Here is a 25,351-nt window from a genome sequence, read left to right on the forward strand (position 1 = left end):
ACAAACAATTTGAAACAATGTTTCTCTTTTAGTTATATTGCCAAAAAAGATTTTAAATAAATATAAATTAAAATATATGTTAGCTCGAGAGAAAGCTTGGACATTAAGGTTATTTTTATACAAATTAATTTATTGCTTATAAATATGTTTAAATTCTCAAATTCTTTGTCGTATGGATAAAAATGGTTTTATTTTAATGTTCTTTAAATATTTTTATAGTTTTGGGTTTTGAAAATCTTGATTTTTTTTTAAATTGCCTTACAAAATCTGTAATTTAAAAAGAAAAATATATGTCTATCAGTTTGTTTGTGTATTACAAACTGCTCCTGGATAATAAACGGTAATGATATGGGAATTGAGCTTGCCATTTTACGTCCATTTCTATATCAACAGAGTTAATTTCAGCTTTGAAATTACTTAATTAAATTTCCTTTTTGAAGTTTTTTTGATTAAGTGACAAAAATTAGCAAAATTTCGAAGTTTTATCGAGGTTATTCATGAATAAATTTTGAAATAATTATTTCAAGCAAACGATGTATATATCGTCTTAAAGAGATAACAAAATTCGTTTTCAATGACACTAATTTAATTGCCAGCTTCCACACCTTTAAATTAATTTATAAATGATTTAAAATTCAATAAGCTCTTTTACTTATTTGTTTTCATGTTTACAGTTTTAGAAGAAGCGATATTTAATAAATTTCAAATTAAATTATTAAAATTTCCTTTATATGTTTTTCTTGTTAAATGAGGTATTTTTATATTATTTGTCGTAAGAAAAAGACCTTTTAACGCTTCACTAATCTTAAGTATACCATTCTTCCTAAGAAACAGGAATGATATTGACCTATTACTCCAAAAATGTTGAATTGCTGACCTTAAATAATTCAACTTAAGCTATGTGTACCTTGTACTTCAGCTTTACTTTTGTGATATATATACCTCCAAACACAACTGTCAATCAATATCAATCAACAGTTTCACCTTAGATACATTGTAAAATTTTCCTATTCACCATGATTGCAAAGGTAATGATTTTTACTTTATTGTAATGAGAATTTCTTAAATCTTTACAATTTTTGTTTATGATTTTTAAATACAACTAGTTTTTTGCATTCTATAATTGCTACGTCATATTTTTCTTTCTTATCATTGCATATTTTGTTTCTTTAACTAACTGAAATCCATGATATTCAACTAAGGATAGTGTTCGAAACGTTTTCCCTCTTAATGAATATCAGAATATTGTTTATTCATATAAAAGACGATTGGTAATCAATACATTTGGCTGTTTGGATTATGTTTGTATTTTATTTCTAAAATTAATCTAAAAAAATCGATAAATTGCTGATGCATATATCAAGCTAAACTTCTGATGTTGGCATATATGAAGTAACACTAAATCGAAGTATTGAGAGATTGAAAAAATCAAAAATGAAAACGATAAAATACAATTCTTATCGCTTTACTTCCTATGTTACCAGTTTGATTAATATAAAGTTAATAATGATATAATAGGTAATAAATCATGGTAATAAAGACATGTTCTCTTTATTTATCTTTTATTTACAATTTAAAAAATAATTGAATCCAAGCAATCACGAGAAACATTAAAATCGAAAAAAATATTCTATATCGAAATTAAGGATTCACGACAATACTTTAAAGCTACCCTAATGACTTATATTCCTTACATATAAAACATTTGAGGAAAATTGCTTGAAAGTAGTAAAATGTTAAAAGTATTCAGATAAAATGCAATATTTCTCATTAATTCTAAATCTTAACTAATCTAATACTAAATGTGTTAGACATGGACTCATTTGAAATAATACTGAATTATTGCGCTGAAGATTTGAAAAGATAAAAAAATAATCAAAAAATAATAATCACATTTGGAAGTTGACTTTCAATGCTGAATTTTGATCCAAACAGAGCATTTTATTAATATAACTTTGAAAAATGTTGGCATAGTACGTAATCATTTACAATAAATGCGCAATATATATATATATAAAAACTTTTAGGTTATTGGAAATTAATAATTATGACCAGATTGCTATGAACAAATTAAAATGAACCCGTTAAAATTCAAAAAATGATTAACGATCCAAACCAGTTACAATGATAATGTTTCAATGAATCGAAAACAGTCTGAATATTGTGCAACATAAATTCTTGAAAGAGAATCAATGAAAAAAGTTAAATTTTTCAATTATTTTCACTGATAATTAAAATTAGAAATTTTAGAATTTGTGTTCGTCAACAAGACCATAATGCACAACTGTTTTTTCCCAGGTTGTATTCCTAGCTGCACTGAGTGCTGTTGCCTATGCTAGTCACCATGATCATCATGAGGTATGAGTATATTCTAAAATACCATTCAAAAACAAAGGAAATTTGTTATCATTTTAGACAGAAAAGTAATATAACTAAACACATTTCTATTTATAATTACAGAAATACAAGCATAAATTTAGTTTAAAAAAAGATATTATGTGTAAGAAAAGGATTAGAATAATGAAACATCATCATATATTCCAAATTTTAGCATTTCCTCATGATTTCAGGGTTAATTTCCAAAATTATTGATAGTTTCAAAAATATATTTTTTCTTTTTCAAAATCAATTTTCGAGCATAATCTGACTAGGTGATTGATATTTAGCATGAATTTTACACTGCGAGAAATTATAATCAAAACGGCAGTCATCAATATGATAAATAGAAATGAATTAATAACTTTTTACAGTAATCATTTCTTCTTTTTTACATGCAAATAATGAAAGATTTTTTTCCCTAAGAAACGACTTATTTGCTTAGTAAGCAATATTAAAATTGCTACACCTAGAAAATAGAAAGTTCCAAATTCATTTAGGTTTTTATACAGAATATATTAAAATAGCAGCAGTAATTTTCCAAAATTGTAGAATTAAAAATAGTATACTATAATAACTAAAAGAATTATTAGAAAATTCAAAAGTTAGTCAGTTTTACAAAAGACGAATATTTTCGACTTGAAGCAGATCCTTTCTTAAAATATTGACATTTCTAAAGCATTTATTATAATAATTAAAAAAAACATTACTGCTTAGTAAGCGTATTTTATTTTTGTGTGAATTATCAAAAAATTTTAGAATATTTTTAGTTATTTCCTTTTATCTATAATTTTGTCCAAAATAAGGCAAAATTATTTCAAAACAATGAGCCTTTTTACACATTTGAAATTATTTGTTGATCTTCTTCCCCATTTTATATATATTTGTCATTTCTCCCTTTTTTTAATTTTAAAGGGGATTTAATTTTTCCCTCTTTATCCTTAAATATGTATTAAAATATTTTATTATTTTCTAGCACCATCATCACCATCCACAACCCTACAAATTCGGCTACGAGATCAAGGATCATCATGGATCTCAACACAGACATGAACATGGCGATGGCCATCATGTTCAGGGAAGCTATGGATTCACAGACCACAGAGGTATCCACAGAGAAGTCCACTACGTAGCTGACAAACAGGGATTCAGAGCCACCGTAAAGACTAATGAGCCTGGAACTGCCAATCAAGATCCAGCTCACGTTAAGCTCCATTCCGACGCTCATCATGCTCACCACCACCATGAACCCCATCATCATGGCCATCATCACCAAGAGCATCATCATCATGGCCATCATCACCACGGGCATGCTAAAGTTTATCACCACCAAGGACACCATCATGGCTAATTTATTTATAATTTTATATGTTTAATGATTCTTTTCAGGATCAGCCTGTATTTGCCAAATTCACTTACTGCGATTATTTTCATTGTATAAATAAAAGCATCTTATTGAATGAATATTTTTATCTCATAATATTTTTCTTCCAAGCTACGTTTTTGACTTTTTAAATATTTAAATGTATCAAGAATCTTACATAGCTTGTTTGAAGCTTAAGAAGAATTTATTTTTTTCATTCATGCGAATACATTTGAAATATCACTGAAACATACACATTTTCAACATCTGTTTAACATTTTCAATCGTTTCCTTTTAACGGAATAGATATAATTAACTTGCTATTAAATATTTGATAGCAAATCATTGAGTTTTACTCCAAAAAAGAAATATTTAAAATATGTCAGAAAATGAGGAAAAATTCATAAATAACTTAATGAGATAATTAAAATTTTATAAACATATTAATTTTATAAAATGAGAATTATAAACTGAATTTCATTGGAAAAAACTTTTTCTTAAGATTATGAAAAAAGACGAAAACAAATATTAAATTAATTTTTTCTACTAAAAATTGGAATACAAGGATTTCATATTATCGTCTCTTATTTTGAGAGGGTTTTCCTCTCAAATAGTTTCATAGCAAAATCCTGAAATTCATAATAAACATATTCATTTGTATTTCTGGTTAATTCATAGCTGCGCTATCCATCTCAATAAAGTGGAAATGATTGGAAAGTAGAAATTTTCATTTTCAAACAACTGAAATCGCGATTAATCTCAGGAAAATTATCGGCCCATTATAATATGCAATATTGCTGTGTAAAGGTTTTTAACAGGATCAATAGTTCAAGTTTATTAAATATTTAGTCTTAACATATGACAACTTATTAGAAATCTGTCGGGGATTATATCATCTTTTACCTTTCTTCAACCTAATAGCTACAACCTTTATGAAATTAATGGTGGAAACGAAAAGAGTGAAATTTCTTTCTTATTTCTTCTACTTTTTTCCTTTGTATGCCCTGGTTCCATTGGCTTGCTGGTCAGTGTAGTATTTAACTGTTCTTAAATAAGATTGCATCTTATAAAATAACTGCTCGATTTGCCAAAATGAATTTTTGCATTTTTGTTGGAGACATCCCGGTAAAAAGATGATATATTACCAGAATTCACAGAGCAAAACAAAACTTTTCGATGTCATGTTCTTTTAAATATTCAGACACGTTCACCTGATGTTTTGTCTAGTTTAGTTAGATTAAAGTTCCATTTTAAAATAACACAAGGGCTGTTTTGGGACGAACCTCATAATTTTGAACCACGGTCAAATGACGAGGACGACACCAGAGCTGGCAACTTCCACACCTCACCAGTGGAAGGACATTTAACCCCGACGGATTTAACACACACTTAATTACTCACACGATTTAACACCCGTGTACACAACGGTTCCTCGGTGGAATCAGGTCTCGAACCTGTAACACTCAGTTCCCTAAGACAAGACTGTACCAACAAGTCACCACGGTCTGCACTTGCTCATATGAATTCATTCATTAATTTTTTTATGAGAACGTCTAACCCACTGCAATGGGTACATCTAATCATATGGAAAGTCTTATTTTACCCCTTAGTTATTTGATATTGGATTATGGCAGGTTAAGTGAATGTGAATTATTTGAACGAATCGAATGTACGTATGAATCCACAGTAAATGAATGAATCGAATCACAGGATGAATCGAATCCACGGTAAAACTACTGTGTCCATGAGCCGATTTGGACATGATATTTACTATTGGAGAATAAGTCATTAGTATGTATTGTTTGTTAAAAGAATTGAACATATTGAAAAACAAAACCTATTTTGAAAAAAGGAATATATTTCAAAATGTTCAGATACTTCAATGATTTACCAATTACTAATTGTGGCAAATAATTAAAAATGATGAAAAAGCAATGTGATCACCAATAATTTAGACTTGCGCTATAAAAAAATGATTCAAAATGATCAAAAGCCATGGACTAGCAAAATGATTTATTCTTGCTTGCTTGCGCTAATTGGGGCAGAATGGCTTTTACGTTTATTATTAAATATTTATACCTTTTATTGTAAAACATTTGATATCATTTATTAATCCTCCGCCAAGCGATAATTGCCAAGTACATTATCTTTACTTACTCTCATTAATGAAATAATGGTGAAAAAAATAGTTATAAATATTTTTATTTTTGTTGTTTTAATTAGACCCTCCCCACACATCTGTTGCAACTTGCTCCAAATAATAACATTTGCAACAGTCGTCAAGTTTCGAAAAAATATTTTTCTTGCTAAAATCAACATTATATTTTTAAAAATTCGAACGAAGAGATAATATATATTCAAGTAATTATAATTAAGGAATCTCAAATGCATTTAAAAATAGTATTTTTTTCCAAAAAATGTAACAATTAATCCTGATCAACCCTATAGATAAAATATTTTAATGACTATATTTAGTGAGAATAGATTAAGGAAAAAAAAACTGAATTCACAATTTTGTAGAAGTTCAAAATTGTGTACTTCTTAAACTACAAAACAAAGAAGTACAAAATGGTACAAGACAATATAATGTACAATTAAATACATTATTTGCAATATTACTTTATTCTAAAATACATCTTTATTTCATAATTATTTTTAAATCCGTTATATAGTCATACTTAGTGTATATTTTTTGCATAAAATTTTAGATATGGCATTTATTATTTGCTCTAAGATGTTACATTCTATTAAAAACTCAATAACACTTATTTAAGTGTTCCTTAACATTCTTTGTTTTCTATTTTTATTTTCGAAATATATTATCAATCTCTAAAATATTATTGATATATAAATTTAGAGATCAAAATAATTAATAATCGCATTCTAAATTAATGCATGCTCAGATTCATATATCAGTGAAGCGAAACATATCTTTAAAATATTTGGAAATAATTTGCTATTTTAAAAAATACTTCCGATTAAGGAAATCAGTTTCTTCACTAAGCGAGAGAAATTACCTTAAATGCTTGACTAAATCTCTTATTTTCTTCTAGAAAACCGGCTTGATAATGACCTAGTGAAATTTGTTACATTTCTTTTTGCTCTAAAGCCTTCATTTGGTGCTGTTACTACCTTTCTTTCTCTCTCATTTTAGCTTCTCAAATATGCATTTTGTTTTTGAAACTGTCAAGCACCTCATTTTTGACATTGGATCGATCATATTGAATACATTGTTCCGTTGAAATATTCTCTTATTTAAATACATTTTTTTTGACTAAACATTATCATTTCAAATACATTGTTTCGATTAAATATTTTCATTTTTAAATATACATCATGATCTTGAATGTGAAAATTTAACATACTTATTATTTTAAATATTTCAATAGAGATTTGGTATTTCTGTTTTTCATTGAAATCAATGAATGTCCCAGTTATTGATTTCTATGAATGTGTAATCCAAAAAAATAGTGGAACACATAGCATTTTTCTGAATATTGATTACAGACATATATTTCTTGTTCCAAAATCTCATTAAATAAATTGAGCAATTGTATGAAAACCCGCTATGGAAATCGATAGTAAAAAGTTTAAAAATAAAATTTTCTTAGACCCCCTAAAAGTAACAATTAGTAAAATATTTTAAATTTATCTATGCATACACAGAGGTCCTGTTTTTCATCCACAAAATTTGTAAAAATATGCTTATTTTTAAATTTAGAGAGATAATCATAAATTTAGATCAAAGTATTTATGTTAGAAACGCAAAGGTATTTACTACAGAAAAAAATGTGATATGAAATACTTATTTAGAAATACATCATCCAATAGAGCATCAAAACTCCTAAGACATAGGTGTGCATTATAATGGTCTCTTTTATTGTTTGACAGTTGTAACTTAGACATTATGAAGAAGGGAAGAAAAGTTGAGAAACTAAAAATTTAAGATACCTCAGAGAAGTACTGGAATGCCGAACAAGAAAATAAAATTCTTTGCTCGAATTGTGTGCTTTCTTTGAGAATATTTTATCGCAAGTAACAGATGAATATAAACATAACTTTCCTGATTTCTGGCACTCATCTAGGAATGTGTTTACAAAATGGTTTAATGATTGCAAACTATAGAGACTTTATTATTCTGGAAAGGAACGGGGTGGGTGAAAATATATACACTGATATTTTGGCTTAATTTCTTAAAGTAATTGATATTTTGTCTTATTTTAATAAAATATATATTTTGTCTTGTTTTGATAAAGTAATTGGTATTTTGGCTTTGGTTACTCTCAGGTTAGTGCACGAATAATCAATCTAAACTGAAGATTGCAAAATTAATAAAAAAGAGATTATTTCAACAAAATAAAGCTGGCATCCATAGAGTATTTGAGAAGCTCATGAAGTGTTACAGCAATTATATTAACATCGAGACGATCAACATCTAGAAAATTAAAAAATGCATTCTCTGACGCTAGCATACTGTTTTTCAAAGTTCAGCAAGTTCGCGAGCATACATTTTTCAACTTTAAGATGAACTCTTTTTTTTAAGTTCTGAAAGTTAATAATTTTAAGTGCAAATATCTCCACCAGTTTTACAGATATTTTTATGTAACCTATCTCTATAAACAAAGCAAAGCACTTTACTATAGGCGCAAGTTATTTTCCTAGCTAAACGAGATACTGTTTTTAATTTAAAAGGCTGGAAATGATTTTATTGATCACCCCGCATATAAGTCAATCTTATCTAAAAATTTCAATTTGAATTAGTAACAAAAGTTAATTTTTAAAATAATACTTTTTATGATTCGTGAGATATAGGAGGAAGAGAAAAGATTTTTCATTCATCGATATATTATTTTATTAAACTTGAATATACATAGTAATTTAATCTCTGACTTAAATATATGCTTTTTATTAACTAAACTACTACTTTTCTTTTATAGTTTGTGCGTTAGTTAAATTCTTTTTAAATACTGAAATACTGTTTTCATAAACATTAATCAAAGAATTGAAAAATTAAAATAAAAATGGCGCATAAAATCAATTTTGCTATTTTTTTAGAAAACAAAGTTAATAGATTGATCATTTTGGGATTAGTGAAAAGGTTTAATTAAATGCAATAAATAATGTTAAAAACTGATATTTTTATTCTATATCAAGATAATTATTTTATGTTTTAATTCTTATATTTATTCAAAACTTTTATTGTAACATTGTTTATAGTGTCAACAGTTATTATTCTCTCTTTTTATCGTAGTCTTCCCTATTTTAAACATATTTAAGGTATATAGTCTTTAGATATATCTGATATAATTAAAACATTTCTCACCAAATCATAACGAATAATAATGGAACTTTTACAATGAGTTTCAAATAATTTTGTTCCATTTTATGTAATCAAAAAAAGCAAATAAAATAAAAATTATTTCCTAAGCATTAAATATAATCAAAATGATAAGATTTATTTCAATTATGTTGTAAATAGTAAATACATATTGATATTGTAAAATTCTGTACAATATTGAATTTATAAACAGCTAAACTTGCATAGAAATTTTTTAAATATACATTACACATTTTAAACACCATTTATAAAAATTTATAAAATAATAAAGTGTGTATTTTAATGACTTGAAAATTTTTAAACATTATGTAACATTAGAAACTAATGGTGATAAGCATATTCATAAATGGAACATTTACGCATTTATTTATCGGAACAACAAAAATACTAATAAAATATTTTTTTTATAGTTTCCTATTTTCAAATACTTCCTATTATTTTTTTTACTAACAGAGAGCAATTACCTTAAATGCTTGACTAAATCTAACACTCCTTTCTAGAAGAACCGGCGTGATAATGACCCAGTCCGACTAATGTGTTACATTTTTGACCTTAAAAGCTTTAGTACCTTTCTCTTCTATTTCCGTTTCGCGTATATAAATATTGTTGCCGAAATTGTTAGATATCAATTTTTTAAAATTGAATAATTGTTTGTAGAAAATATTTCCATTTTCGAAAATACAACATGATCAGCAAGGTAAGCATTTTACTAACTTTTTGGGCTATATATATTTTTTAAATTCATATATGATAATTTCGTGAATTATGTAAATGATTATGCATATAGTTATAATTTCCATATGGTTTAAAAAAATTCATTTTCATCTAAAATGAAATGAATATTCAACTAAAAAAGAAAAAGAAAACTAATATTTTTATAACGTTACATCATTTTTGAAACCTTAATGAAATTTTATAAAATGTATTTTATACAATTTGAAGTAAGATAACATATAAATAAACAACAAGAATTTTTAGAAATTATAGAATTATTAGATTAGATTATTAGAATTATATTTTATTTTAATAAATTTGTTATATTATTTTCTAGGCTTTTTTCCTGATAGCGCTAATTGCAATTGTCTATGGCAGTCATCACGAGGTATCTTCTTTAAATATTCAAAATATTTTGGATTTGGAATGTAATACGAAATTTTAAAAATATTAGTATAATAGATTGTAGGAATATTTTGTTGAAATATACCTCAGAATAATTATTAAACGTTACAAATTCTGTTATATGATTTAGAATTATAACGATAACGTTTTTTCTTTATTATATAACGTAAAAAAGTGAATAGGTACATAGTACATTTTAGATCAATTGGAATACGGTTTCTATCATTTTACTTTATAGAAGATATATTTAGGTAAAATGGTAATTACTTTACCATAAGTTAATATGCATTATTTTTACTAAAATTAAAAAGAAAAAGAAAAAATTTCATTTCTAATAGATATGAAAATTTCGTTATCATTAAAGGTGAAAATTCATTACTTTAGAGTGGAAATTTTCAATTGATTAAATATAGTTATCGAAACAATCTCATTTATCCGTTTACAGTTTACTTTTCATCGGTACAATTCTCTCTCGATCTCATCAGCTCTTCTGTTCAACACTTTATTCATTTACGTCAAAAACATTTTTCTTCTGTCGGTAACAAATAGATTTCTACTTAAAATGCTATGCACCTAATTTTTAAGCAATATTAGGCAATAGTAAGCATTGAAAAGTTGCTTTTAGAAAACTTCTATTATTATTTTAAAATCAATTCCATTTTGGTGCCTAAAAACATCATCGACTCCTCTGAATGAAGGACGATTTTAAAGAATTGTTTTGAATTTTTATTTTTAAGATTTACAATGCTCATTGGAACTTGATCACTGGCAAGATTCTATAGTTAAGGTTTAAATTGCTTATTAGGGGTTATAAAAATTTCAACATTCAACTTAGTAAATAGACAATAAAAACAGATTTAAAAAGTATATAAATTTCTGATTCTTTTATACATTACATTTGTTCTCTACCCTTTATCGTAATAAAAATATTGACTGGATTTCTATCACTTACGATCTTTCAATGATGTTTTCCATAACTTTACAGCACCATCATCATCATCATTCTCAGCCCTACAAATTTGGCTACGAAATCAAGGATCACCACGGATCTCAACACAGACATGAACATGGCAATGGCCATCATGTTCAGGGAAGCTATGGTTTCACTGACCACAGAGGTATCCACAGAGAAGTCCACTACGTAGCTGATCATCATGGATTCAGAGCCACTGTTAAGACTAACGAACCAGGAACTGCCAATCAAGATCCTGCTCATGTTAAATTACATTCTAATGCCCATTATTTTCACCATCATCATGAACCCCACCACCATGGTCATCAACATCATGGTCATCATCACCACGGGCATGCTCACGTATATCATCATCAAGAACATCATGGACATCACCAACACTACGGACACCATCACGGTTAAATGATGAAATATTTTTGAAATAAAGAATGGATGAACTCTTCACTGTTTATTGTCTTTACTTTATATCTCATTATACAAAAAAATAGCATTTCGTTTCAAGAATAAAATATTCGTTTTAATAATTGTGTTTCGACTTCCCTTAGAAAATTTTAAACGCAGAAAAGATGTACGAATTAAAATTGAGTAAAAACGAAGAATTATTAAATTTGGAAAACGTTTATAACACGGCTGATCGAATAATTCAAAATATTTCTGCAATGACACCATTTTTTATAAATTAATAATGTAAAACGAAATTAAACTTTAAATCATTGGAAATAATCACCTAATAAGATAAAACTACTTGTAAAATAATTGTTATTTAATAAAATTGTTAAATAACAATTAAGTTGGAAAGGACAAAAATTCCTGCAATTTTATTTCTAATTAAGGAAGATAATATAATTTACAGCAAATATGATAAGAAGTAAAATAAATAAAAATTTCTCATTTATATTCAGTTTGTAATAGTAAAATTTATTAGAATTAATATTATAAATAAAAATAAGGAAATAAATAACTTGTGTCTATATTTGAATGCATTAAAAATGAAAGAAATGCAATTCATTTCAAACAAAATAACTAACAATATTTTTAGACATATTTAAATATTTTAAAAAGATAGAATTTTTAAATAAGAATTTTAAATTAGAGGATGATAAAATTATTATGTACAAAATACCATCTATTAGCCTTTAGTATTTTCAGTACTAATGGTATTAACATTAATATTCAGTTAGAAATGCCTTTCTCTCTTGAATACTTCAAGTTTTATTTTAAGTTATTTCAAATATGTTTAGAATTTTGTAGCAAGTCTCCCTGGAAAAGTACTATTTTCATAAGTATTGGTGAAATTAAATCACATAATATTTTTAACAATATACCAAAATATCAATAATTACCTTTCACATAATCAGTTTAATCAATCAATTTATAAGAATTAATGTCGCATCTGATGCATTATATTTAATATTATTAATATTAAATGTTTTAACTTTATTTCTTCCTTTTTATTAAATGATTGATAGTAATTCAACATGTACCATATCGGCTTGCAAAATATTTACACACGTGTGCTATAAAAAATGTTTATTCTAAGATATAATAAGTAGTTAAGTATTAGAACAATCTTGATTCAAATATAAAACAAATTTATAATGAAAAATAGGCTAAAGAAGCAGAAAATTAAAGAAAATCCATATATAATATATAGCGAAAATAAATGAGTTTGAAGCGGTTTCAAAATATTTGTAATTGGAGCACAGAACTTACTGGTATTTCCATATGTAATACACAGTTTATAACCGGTTAGTTTCTCATTGTCTAAGTTCTTAATCGGTAGAGATATGAATTTATTTTCAACAAAAACTAGCTAGTGATAGCCCCAATACTCTATAATAAAGGTTCTACCCCAGAGAATGCCTTGAATGGCATTGTGTTACAATTGTCACGAAATATTAACTTTTGGCTTGAACTTAACATTTTTATTCAATCTATAATATCATTCATGGCGAGTTTTTTGACGATTACTTCCTGGCATGCGATAAATAGTGTCCAAAAATTGAATTTGTGTTTTCCAATTGAATGAAACAAAATTTTGACAAACCACACATATAGTCACAAAATGCCATACCTTTATATTCCAGTAACTCCGTTTTTTTATATCATACATATTGTTTATGGAAAAATGGTCAATAAATGGTCAATCCTTCATCGGATTTGGCTCAAGCTTTGAAAAGTGCCTACATTTTAGACGTTAAATCTGTGTACTGGATTTTATTTATATAGCTCTTTCCGTTTTGTAATTATTAAGTTAGCTTATATTCGAGCAGCTGGATGGACATATTATAAATGTAATTTGCTAAAAATTTAATAGAAATTACAAATTTGGTATAACATTCATACTCCATATTTCATGCATCTAGTGCAAAATGATTTTGAGTTATCTTTGTCACAGACGGGCGGACACTTTCCGAAAAATATTTTTCGAACTGAGAGTGATCTACAAAGTATAGATTCATCAAAATCTTGAATTATAATTTTTTATGACATATACTCTATACAACGTATACGAAAATGTAAAAATAAACTCGAATTGCATAAAAAAAATCAAATTTATCTCAAGATTGTAACATTTTATGATAAAGATTTTTATACAATTTATATGTATGTACATTAGCAGGAAATGTACATTAGCTCAACTCAGTGTTCTACACAAATACTTTTTGATTGATAAAGATTCAATGATATGAAAACAACATAAAGGTTATATGCTTGTGTAACAGAGCATCTTTTTAAGTGTTCACTTATTTATTATATTAATCTTTAAATTTCATTATTACATTATTATTTCATTATTTCAATTTTTAAGCTATTATTCTTCACATAGTTTAGTACTACAGATATGAATAGATGTTTGAAAGCAGATATAATCATAGTTATATATAATTATACGAATAATTATCAATAATTGTGAGAATATTATATATATAATTATGAGAGTAAATTGTCCATTGAAAGCTTTTCAGAAATATTTGATCTAATAATCGAAAATTTACATTAGAACATTGTATTAAGTACAACAAAATGAATTAAATTAAATTGGAATTTATCCAGCCAAACATGTTAAATGAAGTAAAAAAATAATTAAAAAGTAGTGCTACATTTAAATGTTATTTATCAGAAACAAAATTATTAAATTTATAATTTTGATGATAAATATACGATAATTTTTATATCCGTTCTTAAAAAAAATTAAATTTTTTTTAAAGAATGTATGAATAGCTCTTGAGAAAGCTTGGAAACTGAATTATTTGATACATCAGAACTGTTGCTATAATTGAAGTTAAATAAAAAAATGATTCTGAATATTTTTATACAAAAATTAGTTGTAATCTGTTTGTAAATATTAAATCATTAAAATAATAACGATTTAAAAATGAATTTCATTCAAATTGTGTGTACATTTTGTTATAAAATATATTTGCTCACCAATTGAAATCCTAACAAAAATTTATTTTCCAAGACATTTAGTCATTTTGACATCCAAATAAACATTGTTTCTAAATTTTTATTTGATTCATGTCGGACAACCGACATGAATCACATATGGTTCATGTCGGACAACCGACATGAATCGACATGGACAACGTTTGTCAAATTTAAAGGGAAAAAATGCATAATTTTATTCTGACAAAAATTGTTGTAAACTTCTTTATTAATCAGTATTTCATGACTAATTGAAATTATTTGAAATTGTTCTATTTCTTCTGCTCAGGAAGCAAATGTCAGGCATATCTTGCATCCTAAAACTTAATACTAAATACGTTATTTAAAAATATTTTGATGTTTGAATATTTTTAAATTCCTTTTATAATTCTATACAATATTACAATATTTATAATTGTGATAGATCAATTTGGTAAAAGTTGAGACTTTTATAAGAAAGAGAAAATAGTTTTATAAGAAATATTAATTTCCATGCAATTATTAAAAAGGTGGAAATAAAGATCTTTTACAAAAATATTTAATTTACCAAAGGCAGAATACTATAGCAAATTATTAACTTTTATTAAATAGTTTTGTTAGAGAACAATTTGTTCACTGGAAAACTTAGCGAATTTCGAACTCACATTTAATAAGCCATTTTAGAATCTAAATACTTGCAAGTAGATATCTATGTCAACAATTATTTTTAACTCTATTTTCTCATTTATCTCGATTTATCTATTGTAATGTTTTTGAATTTTTTTATCCAGTGAATATTATTTTTGCATTGGAATCAGTAGTCAAGTGATAATATATCACTAATTTTAGAATGTCACATAATTTAAATAAGAATCGAAAATTGAGAAGAAAAAAGATTTAAATGAGCTAAAAAATGTTTAATGAATTTCCGAATGATTATTCTTTGATCTTTCTAATAAAGTTAAAATTCATTATTCATTTTCAGAAGTATATGAAAACAGTAAAAATGCTCATGCATATCATATTTTATTCACATTTTAATTAATATTTGTTGCTCGTTTACATACGAAAGATTTATTTGATTACTATCAAAGTAAGAAATAATTTTTTATTTGATTACTGCAAACATAGTTAAGAATCTTATTTGATTACTGTCAACATGGTAAAAAAATCTTATTTGATCACTTTCAACAAATCAAAATCTCAAATATTTCTTCACTAAAGCATCATTTTGTCACATTTACCAAAAGCAGGATAAATATAGCATACACCACATCTATCACTGTCTACCAAAAAATATAATAAAAATTCAACTTCTTTCTTCTTAGCTACGAAGAAAATAAGTTTAATGTAGGAATGATTATATATTTTAAAATTATCAGATATTTTCACTATTGTTTAATTATTTTAAATTTAAATCGATTCATTTTAAATTAAAATTATTAAAAGATAAATGGACGATTGAAGCTGGTAATCACACGACTTAATTTAAAATCATCTGCAATCTAATCGTTTTCTCCAAAATACACTAGACAAATATAAATTTAATATATTACATATTATGAATGTAATGTATCCAATATTACATTCATAATTTTCTAATAATATTTGCTAATATAGCTTTGGTAAAATTATTAAAAATATACTTTTCAGAAAAGATCCTTTAATATCCTTTTGATTTAATTTGTGTATTTCATAACATACTACACTTATTCACACCATTTTTACCCCTTTCAAATTACTATAATTTCTATACAAAAAATGGATTTTTATACAGAAATTATAGTAATAACACAGCAAATTTAAAAGGGTTTTTTTGTAAGTATGAATTTCTCAATGCAAATTTCCTTAAGTACGTATGAAACCGCCTTGAAATAGCCCATTTTAAGTCAGTTTGTTCCCTATTATAAACAAAGGTCATGTTAAGAGAGATTGATAGGCATTTCACTGAAACCGTGATGCAAAGATAAGTTTTAAGATTTAAATAGACGCATGTAGATCATACATCAAACCACATCGGGGACTGCGAGCATGTTTCACTGGCTGGCGTAAATGACTTGCCGCAGGCAATCTGCTTGTCTGACTAAGATAAGTCACTAAAAGCAATTTTTATGTACGCATACAAATCACTCTGTAATTTCTATATCTCTATATTTTGTATAAAAAATTTTCTCCTATCACGGCTTATAAGGCAGTTACAGCATTTATAAACGGCGCTGCTTTGAATAACTGATTGCTTTGAAAAATCATGTAATATCACCACTAACGGACTGATTGTCAGTTTAAGTCTACAGTTTTATAATTAAAGAAATTGTGACCGATAGTTGAAAATGATTGGAATATCCACGTACCTTAATAATATATAATAAAATATAAATAATTAATAGATAAAAATGAAAATAAAATAATTAGTATATATAAAATATATAATATAATAAATATTAATATAAAAAATACGTTTATATATTAATTAATTTTACCTAAGAAATATATTAATTATTATACCTCTAAGGTCAATACGTTTATATTAATTATATATACTTCTTAGAAAAAAATGTTAACTTAATTTGCATTTTACAGACGAAAACTTCCATGGAAATTAATAATGTGTTCATTATTATTTTACAGGTTGTTAATGAAAGGATTTTCAAATGATAATAAAGAAACTTGAAAAGTAGATTATAATTAAATTACCTAGCAACTTCTGTGATGAAAATCCATCTTTAAAAACTATGTTAAATATTGAGTGATATTATTTATTACGCTTATTTTAGAGTTTTCAGCAACTGAAAATTACTCTTAATGCAAGTGCAATTACTTTAAATGCTTGACTAAATTTAGCGTTTCTTTTAAGGTGAACACGTGTCATTTGACCCGAGATATTTGATATATTAAGCAAATGACCTTAAAAACCTTAATCGATGCTTTTCGTGCCATGCGACTCCAGAAGGGTTTCAGGTATATAAGTTTCTGTCAGAACTGTACAGTATCATTACTTTCATTCTCTTGCAACTTAAGTTTGCTAGCGCATTTCTCCTCGATATATCGCCAAATTCTAAATTTCCATTATGATCGCAAAGGTAATTATATATTTACAAATATAGTTTTGTACTTGAACATTATAGAAACTTATTATTCATAGATTTACAAATACAGTTTTGTATTGTAACATTGTGGAAAATTCTTATTCACAGATTTACAATTTCCTTATAGATTTATAGATAAATATACAATGCAAAGTGCACTGACTAACTTCAAAAATTTACATATATAGTCTTAAAAATATTATTTGATGAGAATTTTCGAAGGAACTCTTATTTCTATAGTATTTTCAATATTCGATAACTTTGAAAGTCCTTTACAGTGTTAGTTGTATTCTTTGCTTCCATTTTAAGCAACATGAAATTCACAAATTCAATTCATGAAACTGTGCTTGTAATAAAGAAAGACTATTTGTATTCTATCTTGATAGTATAAGAATTTTTTTGATTTCCTACAGAATAATTTTATTTTAGAAAGAAATGTGTATACATACTCATTTTATATTTAATCTGCTTAAAAAATTGCTTTTGAAGTACTTTAAAAAAAAATAATGTTTTTACATTTTTTTAGGTTATTTTTGTGCTTGCTTTAACTGCTGTAGCATATGCAAGTCACCATGGGCATCATGAGGTATATATTCATAAATTATAATGTTTTAGACATTTTTTATGCATATTAATCAAAAATGTGTTAATAAATAAGAAAATGAGAGATTACAAGCTAAAATATAGGAATCACACTCACATACAATTTATTAATTAAAAATTAATAAAACATTTTTAGGTTGTAATAAAGTGAGGGCTATTAATTATTTCATGATCATCTAGAATTTAATTTAGATATTCATTACTTATTTGTATGTATCTAAAACAATAAATATTGAAGTCGCTAGTATTTCTCAAAACTTTTGCCAATTTTGAATAGTTTCAAATTCTGAAATGCAAACATTATTAAATAGAAACAAAGTCTTTATATTCTTTACTAGCAGTCCCCGCACAGCGTTGCCCGTGGCATAGCATCCAAGAGGAAAAATTAGCTTTAGACTTAAGTCTAGCTACCACCCGATATGACATGGGCATGCCACGCAAAATCAAACAAACATAAAAATATATTTAGAAATCATCAAAAGTAACTACAAAACAATTTTTATAGTACACATTCAGAAATATTTAGATTGTAAAAAAAGGTAAAAATATTACATATTCACAGCACAGATACTGCTGTTTTACGCAATAAAATTCTTTTTTATTTTGATATGACTTCAATATACTAAAACCTTCTATGAATGCTTTTATAAAATGATCTTATAAAATGTCTTCAGTATCAGTTAAATATTTCTCGAGTTTTTCTCTTTCAAACATACAGACGCTTTTAGGAAACTTCATTTTATACTATGTATAGATATATAAATAATTTTTTATATTTAATTCTACATTCAGAAGAAAAAATTGAAAAATTGAAAATGGAGAAAAAGTTATTACGCTATTATTTCCTAAACTAAACATATCATATCACCTTATAAATATATCATACATATTTGCCATATAGAGAAAAAAAATCAAAAGTAAATAGCAAGTAAAATGGAAACGTAGATTATTTTCTCATATCTCCTCTCGAAAACTTCAATTTATACAATTATCTGCCATTTTACATCATAACTGACTTTAATTTCAATCGTATTCATATATGGATACTACTAAATTATTTTTTTTACATTTGATAATAAGTTTTACATATTTTTGACTAAAAATCATTTTGTCCATTATCAATATACCTTAATGGTAAATATATCATATAAAGTATTAAAGTGCTGCATTCAACTGCAATGTTAAATCATTTTTGAAATTTCCAAATCAAAAATATGCAGAAAAATGTTTGATTACATGGATGTTTTTCTATAAATTATAAATATTTTTTTCTTAGAAAACACTTCAAATCATCAAGAAAAATAACACTAACAAAAATTGTTCTGTTCAGTTTTACTCAAATCAATTAAAGAAAACATTGTGAATATAAAATTAATACCTTCCATATGAAAAATACATATAGTTAATTCCGTCTTCTTTCATATAGCACCATCATCACCACCACCCTCAACCTTACAAATTCGGTTACGAAATCAAAGACCATCATGGATCTCAGCACAGACATGAACATGGCGATGGACATCATGTTCAGGGAAGCTATGGTTATACCGACCATAAAGGAATCCATAGAGAAGTTCACTATGTAGCTGATCATCATGGATTCAGAGCCACTGTAAAGACCAACGAACCAGGAACCGCCAATCAGGATCCAGCCCATGTTAAGCTCCACTCTGATGCCCATCATCATCACCATCACGAGCCTCATCATCACGGTCACCACCACCATGAACATCATGGTCATCATCACCATGGACATGCTCATGTGTATCATCACCAAGAACACCATGGTCATCATCCCCATCATGGACACCATCATGGTTGATAATTGATCAATCAAATTCCATATGTTTTGAATAGAAATTGTAGTTGCCAAAGCATTATTTTCCTTATTATATTTTGCAATTTCTTTACGAGAATAAAGCATTATATTTAAATAAGGATAATTGGTTTATTTATAAATATGTTAAAAGAATACATTTTAAAAAACAATCAAACATCAATTAAAAAATTCGGTAAATATTTCATAAAATTAGTATAATATACAAAGGAAATTTCTGTTTGTTGTAGAATGTTGAGCAGAAAAATATACTAGCATTTTTTGAAGAAAAATTATTTGTTTCCAAGTATTAATAGTAAATTAAAGAAAGGAATAATTTTAAACTATTGTCTAAAAAAATTACCTAAACAGATTGATTTTCAAATATGCGGGCCACGGTGGTGTGGTGGTAAGGCATTGGGAACCGGAGGGTTGCATGTTTGTGTACCGATTCCACCGAAGAACCGTCGTGTCAGTTGGTCTGGTGCACATTAAATCCGCTGGGCCAAACGTTCTCCCGCTGGTGTGGTGTGGTGTGTTGTGGAGAAGGGGGTGCCATCTCAGGCGTCGTCCTCGTCATCTGACCGCGGTTAAAAATCATGATGTCCGTCTCAAAGTAGCCCTAGTAGTGTTGCTTTAAAACGGAACGTTAATATAACTAAATTAAAGCAAGTTAACTCTGCAACTTCTTCGGCTAAACGGTATGCAAACTCCTTCCAAATTATATTCGAGTCACCAGATACCCACATAAAGGATATTTTTTGGTTTAAAAACTTAATGTTACATACCTTTGGTTTGGTTTATAAACTAAATTAAAACTTGCAAAATGCTTGATATGGAGAAATATAGTAGACATATATTTAATTCAAACAAAGTGCTAAAAATAAAAATCATTATCTTTAAATAGAAACAAATTGTCTAATTTTCTTTATATTTAATTATATGCTCAGAAGAAAAAAATCAAATAACTCAAAAAATATCTTAAGCTTAGCTGGAGAGAGAAGTATTGTACAATTGTTTCCTAATTATATCACGGCTCAAAAGAATGTCATACACATTTCTCACATATAAAAAATACAAAAAATTAACAGCAAGTTAAATGGAAACAAACTAATTTCATAACTCTGCTTGAAAATTTAATTTTATATCATTATCATCAGTCCGCAGCAGCATTATATAAAAAAAGGGATATGCGGAAAAAACATTTCTTATACTTTTATGTGTTTCGTAGAATATGATTATATGATGTTTCAAAAGGACACTGGATGATTCTCGTCTTTTTCTTATCCGTTGATTTTTATTAAATAGTCTCTTCCAGAATAGTTGTCAACATTACGAAATCTACTGAAAAATTCGTTTCCTGTAAAAATGGATAGTTAGTCGTTATAATGGTCAGCAGCCATCTTTTATAAGAATAAAAGATAAATGATCATTAAATAAATAATATCACTAACATACGGCAATACCTCCCAGAAGACCATATCAGCGGCCATGAAAAGGTTTAATCTAATTTTAATAATTTTCACTATGTAGAAATAAATATCCTGATGATGGTACTTTGATTTCATTTTGCCACATTACTATGTAACATTAAATATAATTATATTCTTTTACAGAAAATTATATCCTTATGAAAAAATTGTGCCGTTGCTAGTATGATAAATTTCTTGGAAATTTATTTTTATTAAACGTTTTATTTACAAATACTAGAAAACCAAGAATTGCTTATTGCATAAATTTTTTATTCATTTTATGTTTTCAACAACAGCGAATAATATTATTCGAAGAAAAAAAAACTATAACAAGAGGATATCTTAAGCCTTCTCAAAAATATGCCTTAGTTCATTCTAATGATAAATTAATGTTAAGATATTAATTCTAATGATAAATTAATGTTAAGACATTAATTCTAATGATAAATTAATGTTAAGACATTAATTCTAATGATAAATTAATGTTAAGACATTAATTCTAATGATAAATTAATGTCTTATATACATTAATTTTACCGCTATTAACATCATTACTTAACAATTATGATTAGAAAATAAAATGGCCAAATAATTCATATTTGTTATTTTAAAATGTATCAACCATTTCAGATATATCTGCTGGATTTTACTAGCATAACTACCTAAAATTAATGCTTATTAGTCTGCTCTTAAAGTAGATTTACTATTAATTATTGGTATTTGAAAAATTACCTATCTTTGTCATCTCTGAAACACTTGGAATAATAAGAACATGTTTTTTACAAAATATTTTTTTTAATTTCATTTTACCTTTCATGTCAGTTAGTCAGTATGGAACATACCATAAAAAGCCCCTAAATTGAAGGGTTACTTTTATTGATTTCTTTTTCATGTTTGAGTCAAATAGTACTATAAAAATGGAAAAAAAAATAGAGAATTATTCTATTTTTTAAATTATTTGGTTACTTTTTTATTGATTTGTTCTTAATTTTGTATAATTTAATTAATTATAATTGGTATAATTTAATTAATTTTGTATAATTTAATTTTGTATATATTTTAATATATTAAATAACATTTTTGAATCAATGAATGGTTTTTCATGAATTACCACTTTAAATTTTTTCTATTAAACCTAGAAATGTTTACGAATATATATTCATATCGATAGTCAGTTTCAACTGTAGACATTGTTTGCGTCTACAGTTGAATAATAATGATAAATAGCTACTGTATTTTTTTCACTCCGATCCTTTTTATTGCTATCTTTATACAAAATATCTTGTAGAAAATTGCTCTACAGTGTGATAAGTAATATGACAACTGACAAGAAACAATTAGGAATGCTGACTAGATATCCTAGTTTTATTTAATCTATTTACTTTATTTTATCGATTTTACCTAAACGACATGGATTACACGGAAAAAGGAGTATCTAATATTACAATCAATCTAACATTTTTATTTTTTCCAATGATCCTATTACTTGACTTGATTGCTCTTTCCGCATTATTTAATCACTTGAAATAAAAAAAAGAATAATCCGGGAGGAATAAAAAACTAAAATATATTTCAAAATTCATTATATCAACATTATAATTATTTCAATTTTTTTTATATCTTTGAGAACACAAAACTTAAATAAAGACAGCAAACTTACTTGTAAAAAGAATTATGATAATTTCTGAAAAAAACTCTGGTGCCAAAGTATGGTCATATTTAATAAAAAATTTAATATGGGATGCTTCGAAAGTCTTGTATAAACTAGAACAGTGAAAAATAACTAGCATGATTCGATGTCGATTGTTATTCGTAATTTGACACATTCATTAAAGGAAACATTTTTTTTTTCCAGAGGAATCCATGAAAAATATAACAATGCATTCCAATTAGAAAGAGTAATCAAATTTGTTATATATAATACTTATTTTATTACAAAATAGTTGTCTATAGATATTTTCCTTTAGCTAATCCAAATTTGACAATATTGAGACACATCGTTACTCTCAGATTAGAGTGAAAGCTTTCAAATGTGTGATCCAAAAGCTTTCCGTGCTTGCAGCATCTATTTCACTGAAAGATTGTTAAGGCTATTAATTTCCTCATTCCTTAACAAATTTTATCATTATTTTTTTTGTCGCGATACATAAGACAGCTCTTAAAGCTTTTAGGTAGTTCTGGTTATGTTTTTTCCACTTGCTCATTGATATTATTATCATCTATCAGTAACTCCATAATCCTGGTCACAGGCAAGCACACAGACACTTACTCAAATAGTTTAGAGTCGCGTTCGACAACGCTGTTTGGCTGAAACTTCTTCCATACTGAAACATGGATTTAAATATGTGTTCAAAACATATTTATTCAGAATGTAAGCCAATCCTGCATGTGACGTCATGAAGCCCCTTCATCACTTGTTCTGCCAAGCATTGATCGTTATGAGTATAATTTTCATTCATGTTGTGTTGCTCGCTATGCGAATCACTTGTTATGAGACATATCCGCTAAGAAAGTTATCACCTTTGTTACTACATAATGATTTAACAATTTTTGCAAAGAAAAATTGAATAAATCCTATATTTAGCTCAAAATGTTTGAAATTCATATTTGCATTAAAGGAGACTTCATTCCCATGCAAACTCAGCAGTGTATATTAGGGAAAAATCGCGGTTACTTTTCAAAAGATGAAAATATGTTTGTTTTGTACTTTACTACATATTTCGTAACATCGCTACAAACATATTTCGTAACATCACTACAATGTTTCCCAAATCATTCTATATTGGGTAATAATCTTTTTACTTCTGATTATTGCTTTCTTGCAACAAGAAAAACCCACAATCTTAAAGAAAAGAAAGCATTATAAGGAGTAAGATTCTCTGTGAAAGTATGCATTGACTACTGCATTCAGTCAGAAAATTTAAAAGGTTTGCTTTATAAATCAGATAGATCTTTCACTTTCAATATTCATAACTGAAATGATTGAACCTCATGCTTTCTGGAAGTCTAGAAGAAACTTTCTGGATTGCTTTTAACCTTTCTGAATTCACTTGTACAAAAAGCTTTGCAATAATTATCCAAACAAACATGCAAAGATTGTTAGCAATCTAATGAAACAAATTGTAATTTCATTTAATAACAACTTAACACATAGCAGAGTCACCAAAAAGGAACAATTTAAAATAATTTGTAAAAAGGACTTACAGAAATCTTTTTAATTTGGCTCTGTTATTTTCTATCTCTTGTTGTAAAAGTAAAAATTAATATTATGTTAAGATCTTTATTAGAACCGTTCTTCAATGCAATTAATTGCTAGTTTAAGATTGTGAAGAGAACAAAAAAATACACTGAGTTAGCAAAATATATTCGACCTCCAAGTTTAACATTTTACTTACCAATTAGAGGAATATTCAAATATCCCTTTACATAGGAATCCAAATATGACAAAGAATTGTGAATTTTCTTCCGATTCTTTTTAGTTAATTCGAAGATAAAACCAAGGATTTCTTTTGCTTCCATATAAGTTATTATTCATATTTTCTCTCAATAGTAATCAAACTATTTATTATATTCCATGTGGTAGACAGAATATGACAGGAGAGTGAAAGGACATACAGAGGTTGCACAACAGAGATTGAACTACAAGTTCCCTAAAATACTACATGACTATTTAATATATGATTTTTCAAAATTTGCAATATATTCCTTGAATACTATACAGAAAGTTTTATTCCATGATAATTTCTTTTGGTTAGCTATAATCACAATTTTACAAATGAGAAAGAATAGAAAAAAAA

At 26.5% G+C, this 25,351-nt stretch overlaps 3 protein-coding genes across 3 annotated transcripts; all 3 read left to right on the forward strand.

Annotated features, from left to right (window-relative positions):
* The first annotated feature begins 1,016 nt into the window (after nt 1–1,016).
* LOC129984880 (uncharacterized histidine-rich protein DDB_G0274557-like) lies at nt 1,017–3,727 on the forward strand. The gene is made up of 3 exons (XM_056094838.1): nt 1,017–1,028; nt 2,299–2,358; nt 3,353–3,727. Exons 1-3 carry the CDS (start codon nt 1,017–1,019, stop codon nt 3,725–3,727), a joined length of 447 nt encoding a protein of 148 aa, XP_055950813.1.
* Nucleotides 3,728–9,762: 6,035 nt separating this feature from the next.
* Nucleotides 9,763–11,571, forward strand: LOC129984882 (histidine-rich glycoprotein-like). The gene is made up of 3 exons (XM_056094839.1): nt 9,763–9,774; nt 10,129–10,179; nt 11,182–11,571. The coding sequence occupies exons 1-3, from the start codon at nt 9,763–9,765 to the stop codon at nt 11,569–11,571; spliced, it is 453 nt and encodes a 150-aa protein (XP_055950814.1).
* Nucleotides 11,572–17,645: 6,074 nt separating this feature from the next.
* On the forward strand, nt 17,646–20,088 carry LOC129984883 (histidine-rich glycoprotein-like). The gene is made up of 3 exons (XM_056094840.1): nt 17,646–17,657; nt 18,190–18,249; nt 19,693–20,088. The coding sequence occupies exons 1-3, from the start codon at nt 17,646–17,648 to the stop codon at nt 20,086–20,088; spliced, it is 468 nt and encodes a 155-aa protein (XP_055950815.1).
* Nucleotides 20,089–25,351: the final 5,263 nt, after the last annotated feature.

The sequence above is a fragment of the Argiope bruennichi genome, chromosome 9 (assembly GCF_947563725.1).
Source record: "Argiope bruennichi chromosome 9, qqArgBrue1.1, whole genome shotgun sequence".
Lineage (NCBI taxonomy): Eukaryota > Metazoa > Arthropoda > Arachnida > Araneae > Araneidae > Argiope > Argiope bruennichi.